A 19,729-nucleotide genomic window follows, 5' to 3' on the forward strand; every position below is an offset into this window, starting at 1 on the left:
GATCCATGAAACCTATACTCTATATCTGGTACGACACAAATGTTCCCCTATATTTAGAGGTTTTTTTTTTACTTGTTGACGTTACTTGGATGTCTGGAATGGAGCCTAGAGTCGCGGTGCGAAGAATATAGATTCAAAGTGATATTAAATTTTTTTTACGACGGAAAAGCAAATCTTTGGCAGGCAAACTCACTGATACGAGAAACAACACTAACGGATTATCATGAGTGACGACCGAGGACCCTCTACGGATGCACACGTTCGCAACTGTTTAAGGGTCCTGCTCAGTGCGTATGGTTGCATTTAAAGTTAGTGGAAGTAAGCATCACTATTATTATTACTGTTGTTATCATCATCGACGTGCTAGGCACGCTGGTAAAAGGACCAGTCAAAAAAAGGAACACGAGTAACATATTACCATCGCTGATGTCAAGGCTCTCTTCAGCAGGTCCACTTGTCTCTTTAAAATTGCATCGGAGGATGGTATCTCTGTAGCAAGCAAATACAGTTCACTTAGCAAATTTAAACAGGCCTTAATTACAATAGTGATATTTGTATGTTGACACCTGATTATCCTGTACTAGTTAGTTTTTAAGCCTAATAATATATGATACCTGTTTGTTAACAGGTATCTCTTGCAGGAATTAAACCTGAATCGAGAAAGCAGGTTCGTTATTGCTACCTATGAATTTAGACGTCTTCTATCATGAATAGCCTCCTGAGTGATTGCCAAGAACGGCCGTTATGGAATAACAGGGGCGCACTAGGGGGATTATGTGTGGTTCTTCAAATAAAGCTTCTATAGACATATAATTTTTGTATTGTACTCCATATAAAATTAGCTTGTGCTAATTATGACTTCTTATATATAGCACATATTTCAGTGAAGCAATCAGATAGCTAATAATTTATTAACGACATTTGTAAGACTTGGGAAAACAGTTCCGTATGAAGAGTGCTTACGTAGTTAGGACAGGTCTGCGATTCGAAATATGGAAGTATCCATAGTTTTCCCTGCCAGTAGATAATACTGTGGATCATTTAAGCCTGGGTTGGAAGTCTTTAGAATAGGATACGCCGATAGCCGCTTGAAAACCGACAGAATATTTATTATAGATTCGATCTCTGTGAGCGTAGCCGCCATGTCTTTGTTTCGCTAAACCACAAACTTTGTAGGGGGCTAACTACGTTAAACTGCCTAAAAAATGTCCAAAAAATAATTTTCATCGCAATAACAAACCCTGTCAGTTGCCAGCGAAAGCCGCATCTGTATTTTTTGTTATTGCGACAATGAAAAACAGAATATTTTCCTTTAGATTTGTTCGATCGGTAATAGCCTGAGATATGGGTTAGCGCCTTACCAAATATATATGCCATTTGTATATGAGAATTACTGCGATGCTCAAATATTTAAGTGTCTGTTTAACTGCCCAATCGGTTAAAGTTAAACTACTCTACATGATAGATTTAACAATATCTTGCGGACGTGTGTCGGTCTGTCTCCCTTATACTCGAATCGGCGTTAAGATAACGATGTAAATAAGTGACGCTTCAACACAGCCAATGAGAAACAATTTCTCAATTTCAACCTACATAACAAAGCTTTGGCAGAGATATGAAAAAGTAGATATGACGGAGTTTTGCCAGCGAATCCAGGGTGAACCCAAATGTTTGTCAAGCATTTGAACGGCTTAAAAGGTAATGCCATAACGGCTATTCAGCTGTTTTTTTTTTTTTTTGAATTTAGGTTACATTGAAATATATGGAGGCATCGTGGTTAGATATGATATTGACAGTTAGATTACGGCAAATAAATACTCTTTCGCTATAGATGTCGTAAACGATTATGTGCCAGACCTCGGCTAGGATAAGTGGCCTTTTTACTATGCTAGTGAATTATGAGTGATGTCTAGAACCTGTTACCTTGCTTTAGGCATATACTATTTTCGTTACATTTACTGTCAGTCTATTAGTTAACACATTTGTGCACCAATCTTGTGGTGCTATTTTTTCCTAGCAGAAATTCTATTATGTAACACGAATAGCGAAAGCACTAAAATTATGCTTGAATATTTCATGAGCATCAGTTGCTCGTCACGAATGATGTTTGTATCGTAGCAAGACACCTCGACATCAATTACACCTTAGCTTTCTGACCCATTACCTAGGGGTAAATGGCCCATGGGTCTAAACCCGTGTCCAGCCACTTGAGCCTTAACCTCTCAAATCGCAGGCTTTGCTTGAACGCCCGTTGGAATTCGTACTATTTAGAAGAAGACTTAGCTTTTTCCATACCAGAAAAGGAGTGCTTGTTAATAGTGGTTTTAACCATTTCTAACCAGCGGTGACCTGAGATGAACCGATGCGACTAAGTTACCTTGAGTGCACAAATATATTCCCTTCCATCTATATCCGAAGTGTCGGCTTAAGTTCCTAGCTAATACTCGTTTAGTTGATACCGAAGTACTTGTTTGTTGGAGGTGCTGCGTGGATGTCCCAACGAGAATTCAAGCTCTCTACGGGTCGTTTATTTTTTATAGCTTTACTTTTTGAGGAGCACACAAATGCCAAAGATGGCGCCCTCGCGGAGGCATTTACCCGTAATGTTCATAATTTCTCAGATTCTAACTACACGTAATTTCGAGGAAATGTTGGATACCTTTTTGCGACACTGAGCATTGCCTCTGTGTGTATATATTACACTTCAGGGTGTAGTTAAATCATGGGAGATTTGGATATACAACAGAAACCCTAATGTATTAGCCGAACTGTGGTTTTGACAATGACTAAGCTCTCCAAATATCTATATGGGATTAGACTTTTAAATTGGAATTAACAGGATATATGTTTATATTGGAACATGGTTTTTAGTGCACGGGTGCTCCATATCGTGCTTACACATTTCTTGATGTTATACAAGGTTTTTTTATTGGAGATTTAATTAAAGGAACGATTTTCATTGACGAGTTAGGAGCTCCAAACTTATGGTAAACAGCAAGCGAAAAAAATGCCTAATAGACCCCTCAGCAGCCAAGGTTATATTCGTGTGACAGTTAGAGCGACTGATGACAGCGGAACGTGGCAAAGTTATATCCAGTAGATGGATCTATAATATTTTTAGATATATCATATGTAAGCAGGATAAAGCACCTTCTGGCTACTTCTCAGCAGAAGAACCTTCTATAAAGTCGTTATATTTCCGAATCAGTTGTCGATCTCAAAGCTGGAAGCTCCCTGGATAACTCACCATTAAAACAGGCGCTTGAAGCACCACTCTATATAGGTGGTGCAGTCGCATATAACAGCAATAATACGAAACCTTAACTTGAAACACGAACTTTGAGTATTGCTTTTATTGCGCAGAACCTAAGCGCTTGAGTGAGCCTGTCGTTTAGGCAACGAAAGCAGAGGTACGCCAAAAGTAACTTAGGATGATTTTTGGCGGGTATAGAACAGAAGTAGTTATTATTCGCTCTATATTTAAGTGACAAACCTAGTAAGTTTGAGCGGAAACTTCATTGACGTATGTTCTCTACGGACGCGATCGTCTTACAAACATTCTGCACCATTATATGGAGCTGAATCAACGGAATAAAAACGACGAACATTTAGTGTCCAAGTATTGATCATTGGGTTGTTTCAAATCTGATCTTTTTTCGCCCAACACTGATAACTTGTTGCTGTTTTGAAAGAGTAACCGAAGTCTGTTTATTATGATCTATGTGCAGTAGGACCGACCGGCAGCTGAAGGCTGTTATAACATTGCGAAAATGATCTATCAACTTAAACTCTATCACATCAGTAACCCCTTGCCAAAAGTATATCAACGCTAGCATTAGCTGTGTTAGCTGATGTTAGTGGTCAGGATAGTGCGAAAGCATTGATATTTAGCAATTTTCGAGAACCTGAATAACTTCGAAACTGGTATTAGTTTTTGTGTGTTCGAAAGCCCTCTAAACTTCGAGTATACGGATAGAATTTAGCCGAATAGATGCTGCGTTTGCCCATAAACTGTTCAATGCTAATTCTGCCCGAGAATCCGCTTGAACGTCGAGGCGAGGCACCTGTATTGGGGGCTGGCTATCTTTGCGAAATGTCCAATGATCTCGTCAGCAATAGCTTGAGGACTTGAGCGTTTTCGCTTCGAATTCAACGTAGCTTTCGATTTTTCCCAAGCACAGAATTCTCTGATGACGCTTTGAAATGTAGAATTATCACTTTAGAGTAATGCGAGTCTGCGCCTGTAAAACGAGTTCCTACAAAGCTGCGGTGCTTTTCCATTGTTATTGCTGAAACCTATCCTGTGATGCCATACGACCAGTTTGTCAGTCTTTCCCCTGACTCATCAAAGGTCTGACCAAAATCCGAACTTATTTGCTACCGCGAGCGAAATCCTCGTCATCGATTCTAGCAAAACATGTCATATTCATAGTGTAAATATTCACAGAACCTTTCGAATGTAGAGGTGACATCCACCGTACGTATTTTGTCCGTTAAATGCCTACCATGCATCTAAGTGGAAATTAAAGCCCTAGGTATTTCGTAGCAAAATTGTCTCAAGTGAACGGCACATGATACACAGACGAAGTTGATAACAGTTTTTTTTTACAGCGATGTGGTTTCGAAAGCGGGCATATCATTTGGTTGATTGTGTAGAAATGTATCTTTTTTTGGCTTCAATACGATTTTGAATATTAGGCGGTCTTTCACAATCTTCTGTTCCGTGGACGGCGAAATAATGGTTACGCGAGAAGAGCTGTTTATTGATAAACAATCAAAAACAACTTAAGCTACTAGGGAAATAATATGGCCTTTTTCACGGAACTGCACGTGGACAGTGTGCAACGAGCGCTCTAGGGCGGCTGACCGGCTAATCAATGAAAGTTGAGAAAGCCGATGTGATTCAAATTATAAAGCCCCTCGTTGTGGCCTAATTAACTACTAACCTTGGCTGTAACTATTGCAGGCTTACCCTTTTGTCAGATTATTGGAAAGCTGTTGGACGGACGAGATGTACAGCGCTTCATATCCACGAACCCCTCGTGGCGAACGTCTTGAAAGATATATATGGGTATATATACTTCTGGATAATTGGTGCCATATACTAATGTGCGCTATGCGTTAGCGCGGCCTTACCTATTAGGGGTTTATACAGTAAAAGGTACTGAGATTAGGTTCAGCAGAACAGACGAAGGTTGGAAGGTTTTTTCATATGAGTGTTGGTACAGTCGCCTGTTTATGGATTTGCTTGTGCTTATGTAAAAGACATTTTTTTTTCAAAGTGCGAGCTCTATAGCTTTTTATCTCGGAGAAAGCAGCACTACTTGCTGTACCAAAAAGCCCTTAGTCAGTCCGAAGAGAAATGAGCAAGCAAAAGTGAGAAAAAAAAAAAAGTTTTTTTAGATCATCGACTTCTTACTCCGATTACTCCGGTTAGTTTGATTTTTGTTAATATAATAATAATTTCGCAATCAATGCATAGATTATTCAGAAAACCTTTTGCCGAGATCTCGCTTTGACAATATGTTGTTGTCCGATTTATATAATGTAACGCCTGAAAAAATGCTTGAGGATAATAGTAACAAAGTGAAAACACTTTGTTACTATTATTAGCGAGGCCAGCAGAGCGCTACCGGGTTGTCCATTAGCAAAATTAGCTCAAACGAAGCTTTGCTAAAGGCCAAAAATGCAGATTTTTTTTGCTTACTAACGTTTTATCTTGGTTTAACATCTTGTTAGTTTATCATCCTATAGTGTAATATTCAGAGTTGTAGGTCAACATTATTGCTTATCTTAAACACGATCAAAAATGATGGCTGGTCGTGAAGAACAAAGCTAAATATAACTCAAAATAGAGCAAAATGAGCAAGACATGTCTAATATTGACAGTCTAACTCGGTTGATCTTTCAGCTCCGCGCTCCCTATCCAGGTAGGAACGAATACATAGCATACTCAGCTCAGAGGATTCAGGGGAGCTCTGATGCCCTCCTGTGAATTTACATGCGAGCATATGGTGTATAAAAGTCAAACTGTACAGCCTAATCTACTTCACTGCTTCGGTTTATTACCTTTAATGATATGTACAGGTGAGGAGCTGTACTGAAGGTAGTCCCAAGTACAACGCTGGAATGATACAGAATCTAAGAGGTACATTTAATAGAAGCGGGGTTTCGCACTTGATTTGATAATAGTTATGCGATACAAAATAATCGTTTCAAGCTTTACGTAATTCTTAGCTAGCTAAATAATATTCATACAACTAGTTGAAACACGATTAAACAACAGATTTTTTTTATATATGTTTACAAAGTACACAGAGTACTCGATGATGATTTAATAGGTGAGGCTTTCCTTGGGTTGTTATCCACCTTAACTGATCATAAATTCCCTCTTATTTGGGCTGACCTCAGTCACTCACAGATACGGCATGTGTTATTTCTGTTTTCTAATGGCTGTTCGACCATACAAATCAAATCGTACAAGTCTTCACAAGAGATCTAGTAGGACGACGGGAATAGGCCGAACACGTAGCCAACAAATGAGCCAACTGAACGACCCCCTACTGCACAAGTTGACGGCCATGGCCCTGCAAGGAACGCCGTAGTCTGCTTACAGCGAGACACAAGAGCTTGCATTTCGCTAATGTTGCTTTTTTCGTTCTACTTAAAACTAGAAAAAGCCTAGAAGGCAGGGGTGGACGCATTATTTAAATCAGACAAAAACATAACGTTTATATAAACAATGTATTAATATTAAGGTAACTTTTATCTTGCTAGAACTTAATGATATATTCTCATTTTGAAGAGCGGCAGGTGCTGTGGACTATCGAGATTTATATACAAGCACTGATAACATATACCCACCTTCAAATTTACATTGTTGTTTTCTATCTGAAATCGAAACTTGTCCTTATATAGCTTCTTATATGTGTAAAAATTACAGTTACTGATAGATACAACGTGGGCTGAGCCTTTGGCCCACTAGAGGACAAGCGTATTGTTGTTAATGGGTACTACTAGATTTCTTTTTCACACTGGCCACAACAGGTTTGGCATACATACAAAACCTTATAACTTTGTCAGTAAAGTAAAATGAAAATTCTTTCGAGCTAACATATTACCGAGCATAACATATGCCATTTACGCACTACCCGCTTACGGTACACGTAGTTCATATATGTACTGTTTGCATATCGCTATGCACACCACTTAAATCTATTAATTACACTAAACTTAATTTTTTAATCTTAACTGTACTTAACGACAAAACATCGCCGAGATTCTTCAAACGGACTTCCGTTACGTGGCGAGCCAACGTATACACACAAATAGCAAAGACACAAGGCAAAACACAACAAAGGGAAACGTTTATCCATGTTTTCCTTTATTGCGTTCTCTTCAATGTATAGAATATACCGCTATTATCGAAACATTGATGACGCATCTGTCTACGTGACGTCACTGCGTCGATCTGTAGACCTCCGGATTTAGTCTACATAAAAAATTTGCGTGTGTTATTGCTATAACCGTTTACTCAAATGCTGTGAACACTTGGCGAATTTTTTTCCCTTCTATATTTACATCTTGATTTGTTGACTACCTTATGTATGGGTAGCACCATAATTTTCCTTCAACAATATACGGCTCTAGTTGAGTTTGCTGTAGGGGTGTTTTCTAACTCTCTTTCTCCGATTCTCTTTCTTTACGTGCATACAAAGCAGCCCGTACACGATATCGGAAGGGCAAAACACAAAAAAGGAATTCCTCGTTTTTCACGTCATGCTGTCGCTACGCTCGGTCTGCCTGTTAGCATCTGCTAGTCACCCTCTGCCGACGCTGGTACACAAAGCCTTTATATTATTTCAGTCGGGAGATATTTCGCCCTCGGGGCCACAATCACTGCCGTGCTCGTCGCCACTGCTCCAGGTGGTGACAGCAGCATGGACATCCGGTTACGACATGAGCCTCTTAGAAATCTGTGTACCCATGAGCAGAATAAAAACGCTGCGGCGATAAGCGTACCTCGTGGAGCTCCAATACCTGTGCTCGGGTGCGAGAATTAGGAGCAGACGAATATCCAGAGGTAAAGGGGTCGGCGAGTATCGTACGGGACGCAGGTGAATAAATGGGCGCCATGGTCTCTGAAGTGAAAGCGCGATGTTATAAGTCTGCTGAGAAGCTAGCGTTTCGGCTGTTATCACGATCGATGTGCTGGAGCTGTTGGTAAGCTTATGGTATGCTACGCAAGAGATTCGTTTGATGCCGGTAACTTGAGTGTGGCCAAATAAACGAAGCCTTTTAGTCTAGCTGCCTCTAAGTTCGCTAATTAAAGGACCAGGAAGGAACTATAGCTGTGAATAAGAAAAGAGGAGCGGAAAAAATGGCACTTGAATCGATTTTGAAGTTTCGACTGAAGAACATTTCGAACAATGGAGGCTTATGAAGGTCAACAAGGAAAATAAAAAGAGCTCTGCAAGCCACAAACGCGTACACTAGCTAAAATAATTCCTGTGTACCACGAAATAAATGCTACTTGTATAGACGTTGCTCAATGAGTGGTAACAGGTTAAAACGACAAAGCGAGTTTAGTTATATTGGCGTTTACCGCTACCTGAGGCCCAGTTACTTGCGTTGTCTGTCTTGATGGGGCAATCTGTAGAGGTAAAAGAAGCGACGACTCAAACTGAGTGGCGCTATTCAACATGAGGGAGTAGAGCGGTCGGTCAATACTGTCCCGGAACACCTGGTACAGGAACATCTGACAATTTGTCTATGAAGAAAGGCTATTGTATCAGAGGCGCGTGACGATGAACCAAAGTGCTTGATGTGATCGGGTCGGTCATCGAATATTCAGCACTGGCCACATGCGCAGCTTATAGTTAACTCCGTCCTTGATATTTTCCAGTGTTCACTACCTATCTTTGAATTTTTTCACTAGCAATTAATTTAGTTTTAATAATAATAATAGTTTTATATCGATTAAAATGTATAACCAAGCTATCTGCTGTTTAGCCGTCGAACGACTGCTAATCTATAATTAGTGCTGACACTTCATTTCAGAGCAAGGAACAGCAAACTGCTGCTGATCTACCCAGAAGAAGGCCTGGCGTCTTTCCAAGGTCCTGCGCTAGGCTGGTTATCCGACTTCGTCCTGGCGACGCATTAGTGAAACGGCCAAAGCGGCCTTACGGCTCATTTCGCGATGTGGTTGTATATCGCCTTCTTCGTGCTCGCCGGTATCATTGTGCTGGCATTAATTATTCGAAGCGTGATTCGCACTACTGTGTACTATGACCAAATTCCAGATCTCAATGGCAAGACCATCGTTGTAACAGGTGAGCACTCATATCGCAGCGTTTGTATTTTCACATTCGAAATAGGTTTCATATTGAAAATGCTGCATTGACGCCTAGTTAGAATATAGTTGGCAGTAGAAATATGGACGGACTGAGGTGTACGTACGTGTATAATATTTTTTCGTATTTTCGGGTGAGTTGCACCGTTTAAATAGGGTCGTCTACGCTCAAATGGACACCATTAATCTCAATGAGCTACTGTGAGAATGCGTGATGAAGCCGACAGTTTCCTGTTCAATGTGAGATTTTTCCCATGTGATGGAACAAACCCTTAGCCAGGAAGCTTTATTGTCGGAAAACTCCTATTGACAATGTGTAAGGGAATATAGGGCATTCAGTCACAGGTTCCTCAATATACCTCCACGTTTAGTTACATATCCGCTCTTAAGAGGTCTTTATCTACGCTGAAAAGATCGTTTAATTTGGCACAGCTCTTCTGGTTTGACAAGCAATAGTAATGGGGTAGAAGGGTGGGTGAGAATCAGGGTTTGTCACCCTTGACCTAACGAAATTACTTGATTGGCCTAATCCTCTTGACTGACATGTACCGAATGCAAATCGCAAGTGGGCATTAGAATATATTATTATCGTATCTTAAAAATCGACTAGTTTATTTAAGTAGAAAGCTCAAAATATAGGAAACCCTTTTTTGTAGATGTTCTCTTGTAAAACACAGGTTTATCAAACGAGACAGATTCAGGGCACCAACCTCAAGCATTTTAAAACTAATTTAAGTAAAGGATTTTCAATGACAGAAAACGTAGCGTCATTTTGTTAGAGTCCAGATTTGGTCCTTTATCTCGCTAGGCTGCGGCCAATTCAACGGTTGGATAGCGACCGCTGCGTCTTACCGTTAGGAGTCGCCGCAGTCCCTAGACATACTAATGAGAGTCATTCATACGCAAGTACACTCTCTTCATTTCACCCCTGTGCTTGGTTGCAGAGCCACGCGACTGATATCCCATATTTGCGAAGCCAAAGGATTCTAAATCGATGCGGCGCCCACCAAATGACAGGCTGCTAGCAAAAGGAAGCTATCGCTTTTTACCGTAGGGTAAATTTTTTCAGCCTAAACAGCTTATCTATTTTTTCGGTCGAAGATGCGTAGATCACCTTTCGACATAGGCATTTATTGTGTCCTCAAAATAGCGTTCTGTTTTAGAATATGTCGAAGCCTTGGCGACTGGTGTCGACAAAAATCGGCTCCTTGGTATCCCCTGGTCCTGCCAATGTCCTCGGTGCCGTTGAAACGACCATGAAACATCTGGCTTTTTTCCCAAATCTGTCATTTGAGTAATGCTAACATGAACCTATCAGCAGTACGTTTACGCGACCCGAACTTTTGGAATACCGAACGGATCAGCAGGCTATGGCAAATTAACTCAACATGTCGTGCTGGAATAGTTCATAAAAATCGCTAACTTCGCAAGCGTTCGAAGGTACACGATGGACCCTATATATGCTACGGAATACATGGAATAAAATAACTTTCATGATTTGATGGTAATATAAACAAGTGTTTGAGTCAAGCATGTGATCCTTTTGGATAGCTCCCAGTTGCAAGCAAACTTGCATGAACGGATTAATTTAGCTTAGTATTAATTAGCATGTACAAAATAGCGATGCACTATTGATGAAAATGTCGATAGGTGATTTTTAAATAGAGTTGAAGCTTCCCTATTTGCTCCGTCTTGTAATGTATTCATTTTTCCCTTTTGCCTAACTGTGATGTTTTTTAAAGTAACTGTAAAAAGAATTGGCACTCAGCCCAGAAGATCGGGACATTGGGGCGGTTGATTTGTTAGTCACTGTGGGACCGTTCAACTTGACCTGGCTATCTTTGTCGCGGTGTATTTCCCAGGGTTGGTAAACTCCATCAGGTTTGAATATTGAAAGGTTGGCGTTAGCCCATAGACCATCTGTAAAGGTGGACAGGCGGGCAGGTGGACAGGAGGCAGAGTAGATCCTATTTGAACCATCGTCGTCACGTTTATGTTGTTCGCTCGAAAAGTAATATCATGAGGTGGCAAAGAAGCATTACATAAAGGGTTCTGCTACCGTCCAGTTTTTGCTATTAAATGAAATTTCTGCATTTATGATGACAAAAACCTGCAACTGAACCTCAATGAATGGTAGGTTATTTGCACAGATTATTTTCAGCGTGCCTGATCACTGTCTTTTCTGTCTTATTTTTTAGTTTAGAAATACCTGTTTTTTTTTTATACCTACCGTACGAATTTCACTTACTTTACTTCACTGCACTGAGTTCCGTCCTTCACATTTACTTAGTTTATATGACTTTTTGATAATACAATCCTATTATGATATCACTGGATTTATTATAAATCACACAAATTTACACGGTGCGCTAATATAGTTTCCCATAATTCACATATCTTTACGATATCCGTATAGCTACAAAATAACTGTCTAGTGGTATTTCTCTGCGCTAGTTTGGGTGTCATCGTATATATCCACTGCTTTACCGTGCTGCATGTTTCTAACACACTCTTACCGCACACGCTTATTGTCGATCGGCGTCACTTAGAAGAATCGTTTGCAGGTAGTAAACGGCACCGATTTACATACGGATACGTTTACTGAAACGTATAGGGTACGTATAAGGTATCCGTTAGCATGTTCTGCTTGGGTGTTTGATGCACTAAACGGTTCGTCAGTAGCACATCCACGTATACAACCACGGCAATCGCACAACAAATCAAGAGCCAAAACCATTATTCGATTTTTCAATTTCGCCTGTATTGGCAGGCAATATCAGGGTTACAACGGTACGGAACTCTTCCCGTAGCCATTTTGGGCAACGCCTTTCAGGCCCCATTCGGCTCCAGTCGATAACGTTAGCCACACTGCATTTGTTACAGCTTGTAGTGATCGGAATACAACTACCTATCCAAAAACTTTAGAATAGCACTCGTCGGCAAAGGGTTGGAAATGTTTAACCAATCTGGAACGGGTCGGACATTACCTCTATGAACCAACTCATTCTGTAGCGTCATTGTCTACGGCTTGTAAGATTATTATTACTAAGTTTTACTCGCCAAAAATAGTTTTACTCGCTATGTTCCCCTGTTGCCAAACTTTGTTGTATGCAACGAGCCGAATTAGGCCAACTTGGCTAGCAGAGACAAACCGGATGAACAACAGCGGATAAGCATACTTCAATAAACAAAACTTCTTAAAAAAGAGAGACATAACAAAAAGCGTCTTGTTGTTGTTATTTCTGTTAGTCGTACTGTTCTTGCTATCTTTTTTCGTATATTAACATCGTCGTTCTTCGTTTTATGTTTGTTGTTGGATGAGCCTTTTTCAGGCGCTTCAAGCGGACTTGGCTTGCATCTGACGGAAACTTTGGTGAAGCACGGGGCCCGCGTCATCACAATCAACAGGTAAGCAGCATATGCGTGCGTGGAAAGTTTCACACCGACAAGAAATATTTCTTTCTGTAATTTGGCAGTTTGTCTATAACAGGTCAATAGCCACCGACGTTGAACGCGGGTTGAAACAGCTTCACCAAACCGTCAGGTTCTTCGTACTAAACACATAACCAGTGGCTCGAATTTATGGCAGCAATTTGTGTCAATGCTCGCCTTTGCCGCTCGGGGGTAACAACGAGACAGCTAGATCGTACTGGCTGAAACTTGTCGAAAAAAGATCAAACTTAAGACTAGGGCAAACGGAAGAAGTGGAGAGGGCCGTCCGTGTATAGCGTTTCCATGTTGCAACATAGTCGTCAAGAAAGAGATTGGACAGCTTTAATGAGCGGGCCCCCTTTGATAGTAGCGAGCTGTCGTTTGATGCAACCATTTTTAGGTCGAATGGCAATATGGGGCAGCAGCCACGGCGAGGCCAGCAGGTAAGCAATCAAAAGTTTTTCAGTCAAAAGAAGGAGCTTTTATTTAAAGTATCGGCTTCTAAGGGCTCTTGTTCAACTTGTCTGTTGAGGAAAAACAAAGTCACGTCATCGCCGATAGTTTCTTTCTCGCATTGATGACATTGTTGTGGTTAGGGAAAGCCGTACTTGAGATAGTGGCAACTCGTACGAGGACAGAATGATTCATCTTGTCTGCGTGCTGATGCGCCGGAAACGTGTTTGCCTTGCAAACTTAGGCAAGCGTGAAGTTGTGTGTGTTTGAAGCTGGGCGTAGATACATATAGTTTCGTGCCGAAAGGTGCCACCGGGAGCCACATGAAATGACGCTTAATTAAAACAGTCGTACGAGACGTAAAACTGCTGTTAGGAACATATGCTATTTGAAAAAGCACCAGCTTTCAACTGGAAGTTCCACAAGGAACGTCATACCCACCAGCCACTGGGCCGTTTCTTCTGACTGGGCATAAGCAACACAAAGGAAATAAAAGCATTTTCTTGTAAATCTCGTACGATGGTGTTCATCTTAGTCGTATCAAGCTAGATTGCATCAGCTAAAGTTGTTTTACGCATATAGGTCGTTAGCGCGGTGCGATAGCTGGCCTTGTCGTTCTATTTAAAATAACTAATTAATAACTAATAAATAAAATGTTCGCATTGCTTTGCCTCTAAATGTTTCAGCATTCGACCTACATTCAACTAGTGAGCACCATAGAAGGGCTTTTTTAAAAACGGAAGATTGCTCTTGAGGAACCATAGATTTTCGATATCCTCGAGAACCAGTCTCAGTCCATTTGTAGAACGGCCAAAGTGAATTGAGGGGTATTAAAAACGGCCAAGCATTTATTGCACCAAGTAAATATAAACAAATTAGAAGTTTGCTTTTTCGTCGCATGTGTTTGTATCTCGACTTTTGAAAGTTGCCTTGGTCTTGAATCCGAATATTTGGCGATTTCAAAAAAAAAAAACATAAAATATCGGATTTTCTACCCGGAACGTTATTATCGAACGTATCCTATAAAATATTCTTGTGAAATATTCAATAATCGTGTATCTGTATTTAAACAGATAAAAATCTGAACCATTATCCCTGGGCCGTTTAATTTAATTGCCCAGTCACTCAGGTCGCTGTTTTATAGTTCGACGCGCCCGAATTCTACAGCGAGAAATTGTTTATGAGCGGTTTCCTTCTATCAACGAGCTATAGACGTCTGCTGGGCACCCAGTGCAGAAATGATCTGGATTGCTCAGTATAGTTGAATGTCGCTGTAAATTCATGGCGAATTAACCTGCTTTCCTGAGCCATTGACTGGCAAACGACCGTTCGACCCTATTACTCACGAACGGCCCATAGTGATGAATGTGTGGTTTCGGCCATCGCTGAGCTATTGCCAGTATGCCCTACCGTTCATATAGTCTTTCTATAGAACCTTCGATTCTCTAATGGTGATATTTAGCAATGGCAAAGTCGTTATTTAGATTTTGTCGAAATCATATATTCCTTACTAAGTGTATTCTTAAGGTGCGATTTTTTTTACAACTAGTACGTTCATATAATAACCGAAGGTCTTAGGCCTGTTCATCGCCATACGGCAAGGACTTCAGTACCACTGCAAAAGTGACTAGGAAACGGAATGTTGAAACATCGAAGATAGCATTTCAATTGTTTTTATGCTATTTGGTGTTCTGTCGTACGTCTATACATCTATTAGACGTAGTGCCATATGCGGCCGATCGTTACATTTTACTATTAATAACAAGAACTGAGGTTCTACTGAAGGAACTGTTTACTTAAAATTCTATTGAATACAAAAATGCAGCGGAAGTTCACAGATAGTATCCCAGGGATTTTCAGTTGAACTCATCGACGTGACTAATAATTAACGGGATAAAAACTTAGTTTGAGATGGATAGGACCGTTCAGGACGTTCATAGACAACTGGAGATCTAAAAGCATGAAAAATTATAGCAAACGACATTATGATCATAAACGTAAAGTGCCCATCGCATTTTAAATCATCGTCAATAATTTCAATGCAGACCGAAGAAAACAGTGCTTGGAAAAATGTAAAAATGGGAAAATTAGCGACAAAATTAAATAGCACAATTAATCCACATCATGTTGCTTCCTGATTTGATGTAAAATACCATGTTCGTGTACGGCCGGGGGTGGAGCGTGGTGTGGCATTTTAAAAAAATGATTGAATAAACTATTCTTTTTTGAGGGTACAATGAATGGTGCCTAATGAATTTACTGCGGGAATCCGCATTCGGAAAATAAGATGGCCTGTTTTATGTCCCACAGGAAGGAACACCTGAACACTATCGTCGTGCCGTAAGAGACGCCGTAAGAGTAATTTTATAAAAAAACTCTTATACACAAACCGGTTGCAGGAAGACGTTTCGTATAACTCATAGAACAGAGACGATGCCAAAGGTGAAATATGGAAAAAAAGAGAGGCCCAATTATGAAAAAGCCATGGCATTATATAGGGATGGAAAATGAATCATTCGAACTGTGAATACATTTTTCGGGTAACCCCCTCTTAACGATAAAACTCGAACGTAATTATGCTCTTAATCAGATGCTCCTAGTTGTATTCAATTCTCAGTAAATTAATTATAACCAAGATAAGTACATTTTACTCAGTGTATTTAGGCAATTGTCTAACCGATCAGATTCACATCTTTAAGGGAAGCAGGGTTGTTTTTTTGTTTTTTTTTCGTTAAATATAATTGGAATGGACTTTTATGTCGACAGAAAACAACAGTGAGGATTCGATCCTACTGTCCACACGGTCCTGCTGCTAAGATGGCCTGCGTGGGTGATCAAATTTGCGTTTAACATTGTTTATTGTTTCGATGCGTACGCTTATTTGTACCAGCTCATTCAGGCCCTTCCAAAGCAAGTCCTTATGGCTATCTCCGGACCTATTTTGACTAGCAACTGTGCAAAAGCACACTTGAATTAGTATTTCAGCAGTGCAAGCTGGGCTAGGGACTGAAACTTGAAATTAGTTAGTCATCCTATATGTTAGCCTAATTTATGTTAAAGTTACCAGACATAATCGAAAGTAACTATCTCCGTTCTTTGTACCAGGCATCTGGATGACATCAACTTCGTGCAGCATTTTGCGAGCGAGATTGTCCGAACAGAGAATCGTATTGACTGCCTCGTAAACAATGCAGGTAAACTAATCAAGTGGCTATTTGAATCGTTTAATATTTGTAAACAGTTTTCTGTCCAGTGTTTCGGTTAAAAAGAGAAAGAAAAAAAAGCAATGAGTTAAGCCCTATACGAGTTAAATCCTAACAAAGTAATATTTGAAAGTCACACAAAGCCTTAGAGCAGTCTGAACCATCCTAATTAACTTAATAATATAATACGTGACAATGTTCTAGGCCCGTATGCAGAAACTAGGGTCGAGTTTACTGATGCAAAATGATCACTATTATAGTCTGTTTACTGAGGCAGTCTTTCAAAATATGCACCGTTTCCACTGAACTATAACCCTATCGTGTTCCGTCACGTTTACAAGTATTTATTTTCCCTAATACAAACTGATATCTGTCCTATGTACAATTAGGGTTCATATCTGTTGCATTTCAGCTCTTCTGAGAGAAGCTTCTGCATAGTCAATTAGATAACACAATATGTTTAGCACGTATGAAAAAACGTAACTTAATAGGTACTTAAAGACTTTTGTTTGGTAGATATAAATGCATGGATCATTTTCTTAAAAAGAAATTGATTTCTGTGTGCAAAAATCGTGCTGGAACATCAAGTTGAACTTTTTAGTATCTCTGACCACATTACAACGATATTATACGAAGTTAATTAAAGAACGTAGCGATGTCTGTCTGATTCGATCTGTAAGCCGATTATGTTAGCATGTTAGGCAAAAAACGGGATTTTCATCAACCCTGAATGTATAATTTCAAAGCTAGTACTATTGTCCCTTTTCGTTCATGAACATGTAACCCTAAAGAATGATTACTGCCACGGAACAGAATCAGCTCGCTTTCTACCACGGAATCGGCTATCACTCATCGCGCTAACCATCGCTCTTTATTACCTTAGTTGCTAATTTTGATTTTATTGATATGGCTGGTTAACATTTCCAGTTCAGCATTTGTTAATGTTTTCGTTTAACACTTTCGATGCTTATGTCTACGTACGCTAATCTTAGGTTTAGCTGACGTATTTCCTAGTTCTTCTCACTAGGTTTCTTCCCGACTAGACTTTATCATAAGAAGATCCGAGAATTATATCTATATATTATATCATATAAGCGCTACGACTTAAGTGCAGCGGGTATGTAGGTTCATGACGTGACTCTATTGGTCGTTTTGTAAGTCTTTAATAATTTTATTACATAGTTATCACACATTGATGACTGCGTTAAGGTACTTCACCTGAAGCAATCAGGCAGCAATTTTTCCGTCAAAGGACAGAAGGACAGCTCTTATACGCGGCAATCTACTTAACTGTTAAGCTTGTTGCTTTTATTGTCGTTCAATACGAGATGTTTGATGGCGTTCGTACTGTCATGAACCTACTCACCGATAGCTGGACCTGAAAAAATAAGGAGTCCTATGCGACATTAAATGACACGTGTCAGGTCATATGCAGCTGACAGACGCGTACCATTGGATTAAGTGGAGTTGAATAAGTTTCAAAGCTTTTCATCGGAAGATTTGCCTGTGTTTAAGTAAACAAAATTAGGTGTCCTATTTGCCCGTTACTACTCTGCTATCCACACCACCATGCAACACTCCCTTGCTCAAGGCTGTGTGCGTATACGCTTTGCTATGTTAACGAAGCATAACACCAGACAGGGCTGTTTACCAAACGCTTCAGCCAACATATCTGGGCACGGCGTTGTTTCTCACAGGTGTTTCTCGTTGGGGTAGGTTTTATTCGGTATGTCCTATACCTATCTCTGTGTTGCTTTGGATAATTACGTTTGTTGTAGATGAAGTATTGGAATACATTTTGGTGCTTGCTCATTAAGGCTGTACCTAGCATGCAGTTGCTTCGCATCGACTAAAAGGGAGATAAATTCGTAACGTTGCCACACGTTCGGTATTCTCGTTTTGATTCGAATAGAATCGTAGTGAAGAAACGTGCGTAGATAACTCATAAAATCAGCAATATGTACGTCAGAAGTCGTGATTAAATCGCATTCGAGATTCTGCTTCGTTACCGTCCTTTTCCACTCACTTAGCATAATACTTCGAATTTAAGGCAAAAACTGTAAGGAAGTGACGCATTCAATGTGTCTCTACTGCCTCGCTGCATCTACATGAATGTCCCCCTTGGGTTTTTCTCCGAAGTTTTCCCTCGAAGGCACTGCGGTCGTAAGTCTTTCGTACATACCCCAGAAGATCGGTCAGAACGCAGCAGACTTCTTTTCATTTCGCCTTTGTAGGTAGCCGGGTAAAAGGGAAGAGGCAATTAGAGGACGGAGAGCGAGCTCTCAAAGGAATTAAATGAGAGTCAGATCAAAACGCATGGGGTGTCCATGTTGTTATTTTCTCCATTTTACCATGCATAACCATACTCGGGTCGTTCTAGGCCGGTCACTTTTAGTTTGTTTTATCTCTTTCAAGAATCAGAGGTCAATGTTTTGTATACGCTTATGGGTAAAGCTCATTAAGGCGCCCAAATCAAGCAGGTTTATTTTAAGCCAGGTTCACAGGGAGCAAAATTGCGTTATGTAAATACGAAAGGGTTGACTTTTGAATGGGATTTTTTTCATACACAATTAAAACATCGTTAAGAGCTATAAAATGGGCCTTGATAACGTCGATGTTTATATATTGAATCTTACGAAGCATGTGGAAATAAATGGCTTTGTGTTAGGAGAGCTCGTCAAGTGTACTTATTTATTTACATGACGTTTTTTTGAAAAGGGAAACTATCTACATACGTACAACTAGGTGTAAACGAAGCAGAGATTTATACAGGGAATTTTGCCTCTTCTTTCGAAATAATTCTAAACTATATTATATTGAACAACCATTTTCGAAATAAGGAAAGCGATGGAAGTTTCATTCTGTGAACGTCGTACTAGGTTAACTAGTTCTTCATTTTCGCGTTTACTAAACTGGAAAACATCTAATGCAGAAAACTCCCAGGTAACCAGCGAAATTCAGAAACAATTATCGACATGCCTGCAATAGCATACGTACTCAATAAAGCTTCATGATGCTCAACGTATTTTTTAAACCGTCATTCTTCGTACACGTCACCCTATAATGGCTACGCGTTTGTCTTCCATTTTAGTATTGCTTACTGACCGAAATAGGATGATCGACAATCGACAGAATTGATTCATCTTACAGCAGCCCTATCAGCCAAGGGAAGGCTTTATTCTAAGTAGACGAATGTGTTCCTCAGTAATTTGTACTTCAACATGCAGTACGTGAAGGGACGGAGAGGTTTAACCAATTATTCTATCATTATCAGTTCTTCTATATA

At 40.0% G+C, this 19,729-nt stretch overlaps 1 protein-coding gene across 4 annotated transcripts in view; it reads left to right on the top strand.

The window, feature by feature from the left end:
• The window catches only part of LOC111267627 (retinol dehydrogenase 14), a 71,329-nt gene that overhangs the window by 11,736 nt on the left and 39,864 nt on the right, over nt 1–19,729 (top strand). For 3 of the 4 annotated variants that reach the window (XM_022845954.2, XM_022845956.2, XM_086971378.1), the window contains exons 2-4: nt 9,061–9,335; nt 12,688–12,763; nt 16,346–16,434. In XM_022845954.2, coding sequence (XP_022701689.1) covers nt 9,203–9,335; nt 12,688–12,763; nt 16,346–16,434 — 298 coding nt within the window. In that variant the 5' untranslated portion in view covers nt 9,061–9,202. Of the gene's footprint in view, nt 1–5,052; nt 5,072–9,060; nt 9,336–12,687; nt 12,764–16,345; nt 16,435–19,729 lie in introns of those variants that run through there. The other variant, XM_022845955.1, reaches the window with a different exon arrangement.

This window comes from Varroa jacobsoni, unplaced genomic scaffold (assembly GCF_002532875.2).
Source record: "Varroa jacobsoni isolate VJ856 unplaced genomic scaffold, vjacob_1.0 scaffold_1203, whole genome shotgun sequence".
In the NCBI taxonomy this organism is placed as follows: Eukaryota; Metazoa; Arthropoda; class Arachnida; order Mesostigmata; family Varroidae; genus Varroa; species Varroa jacobsoni.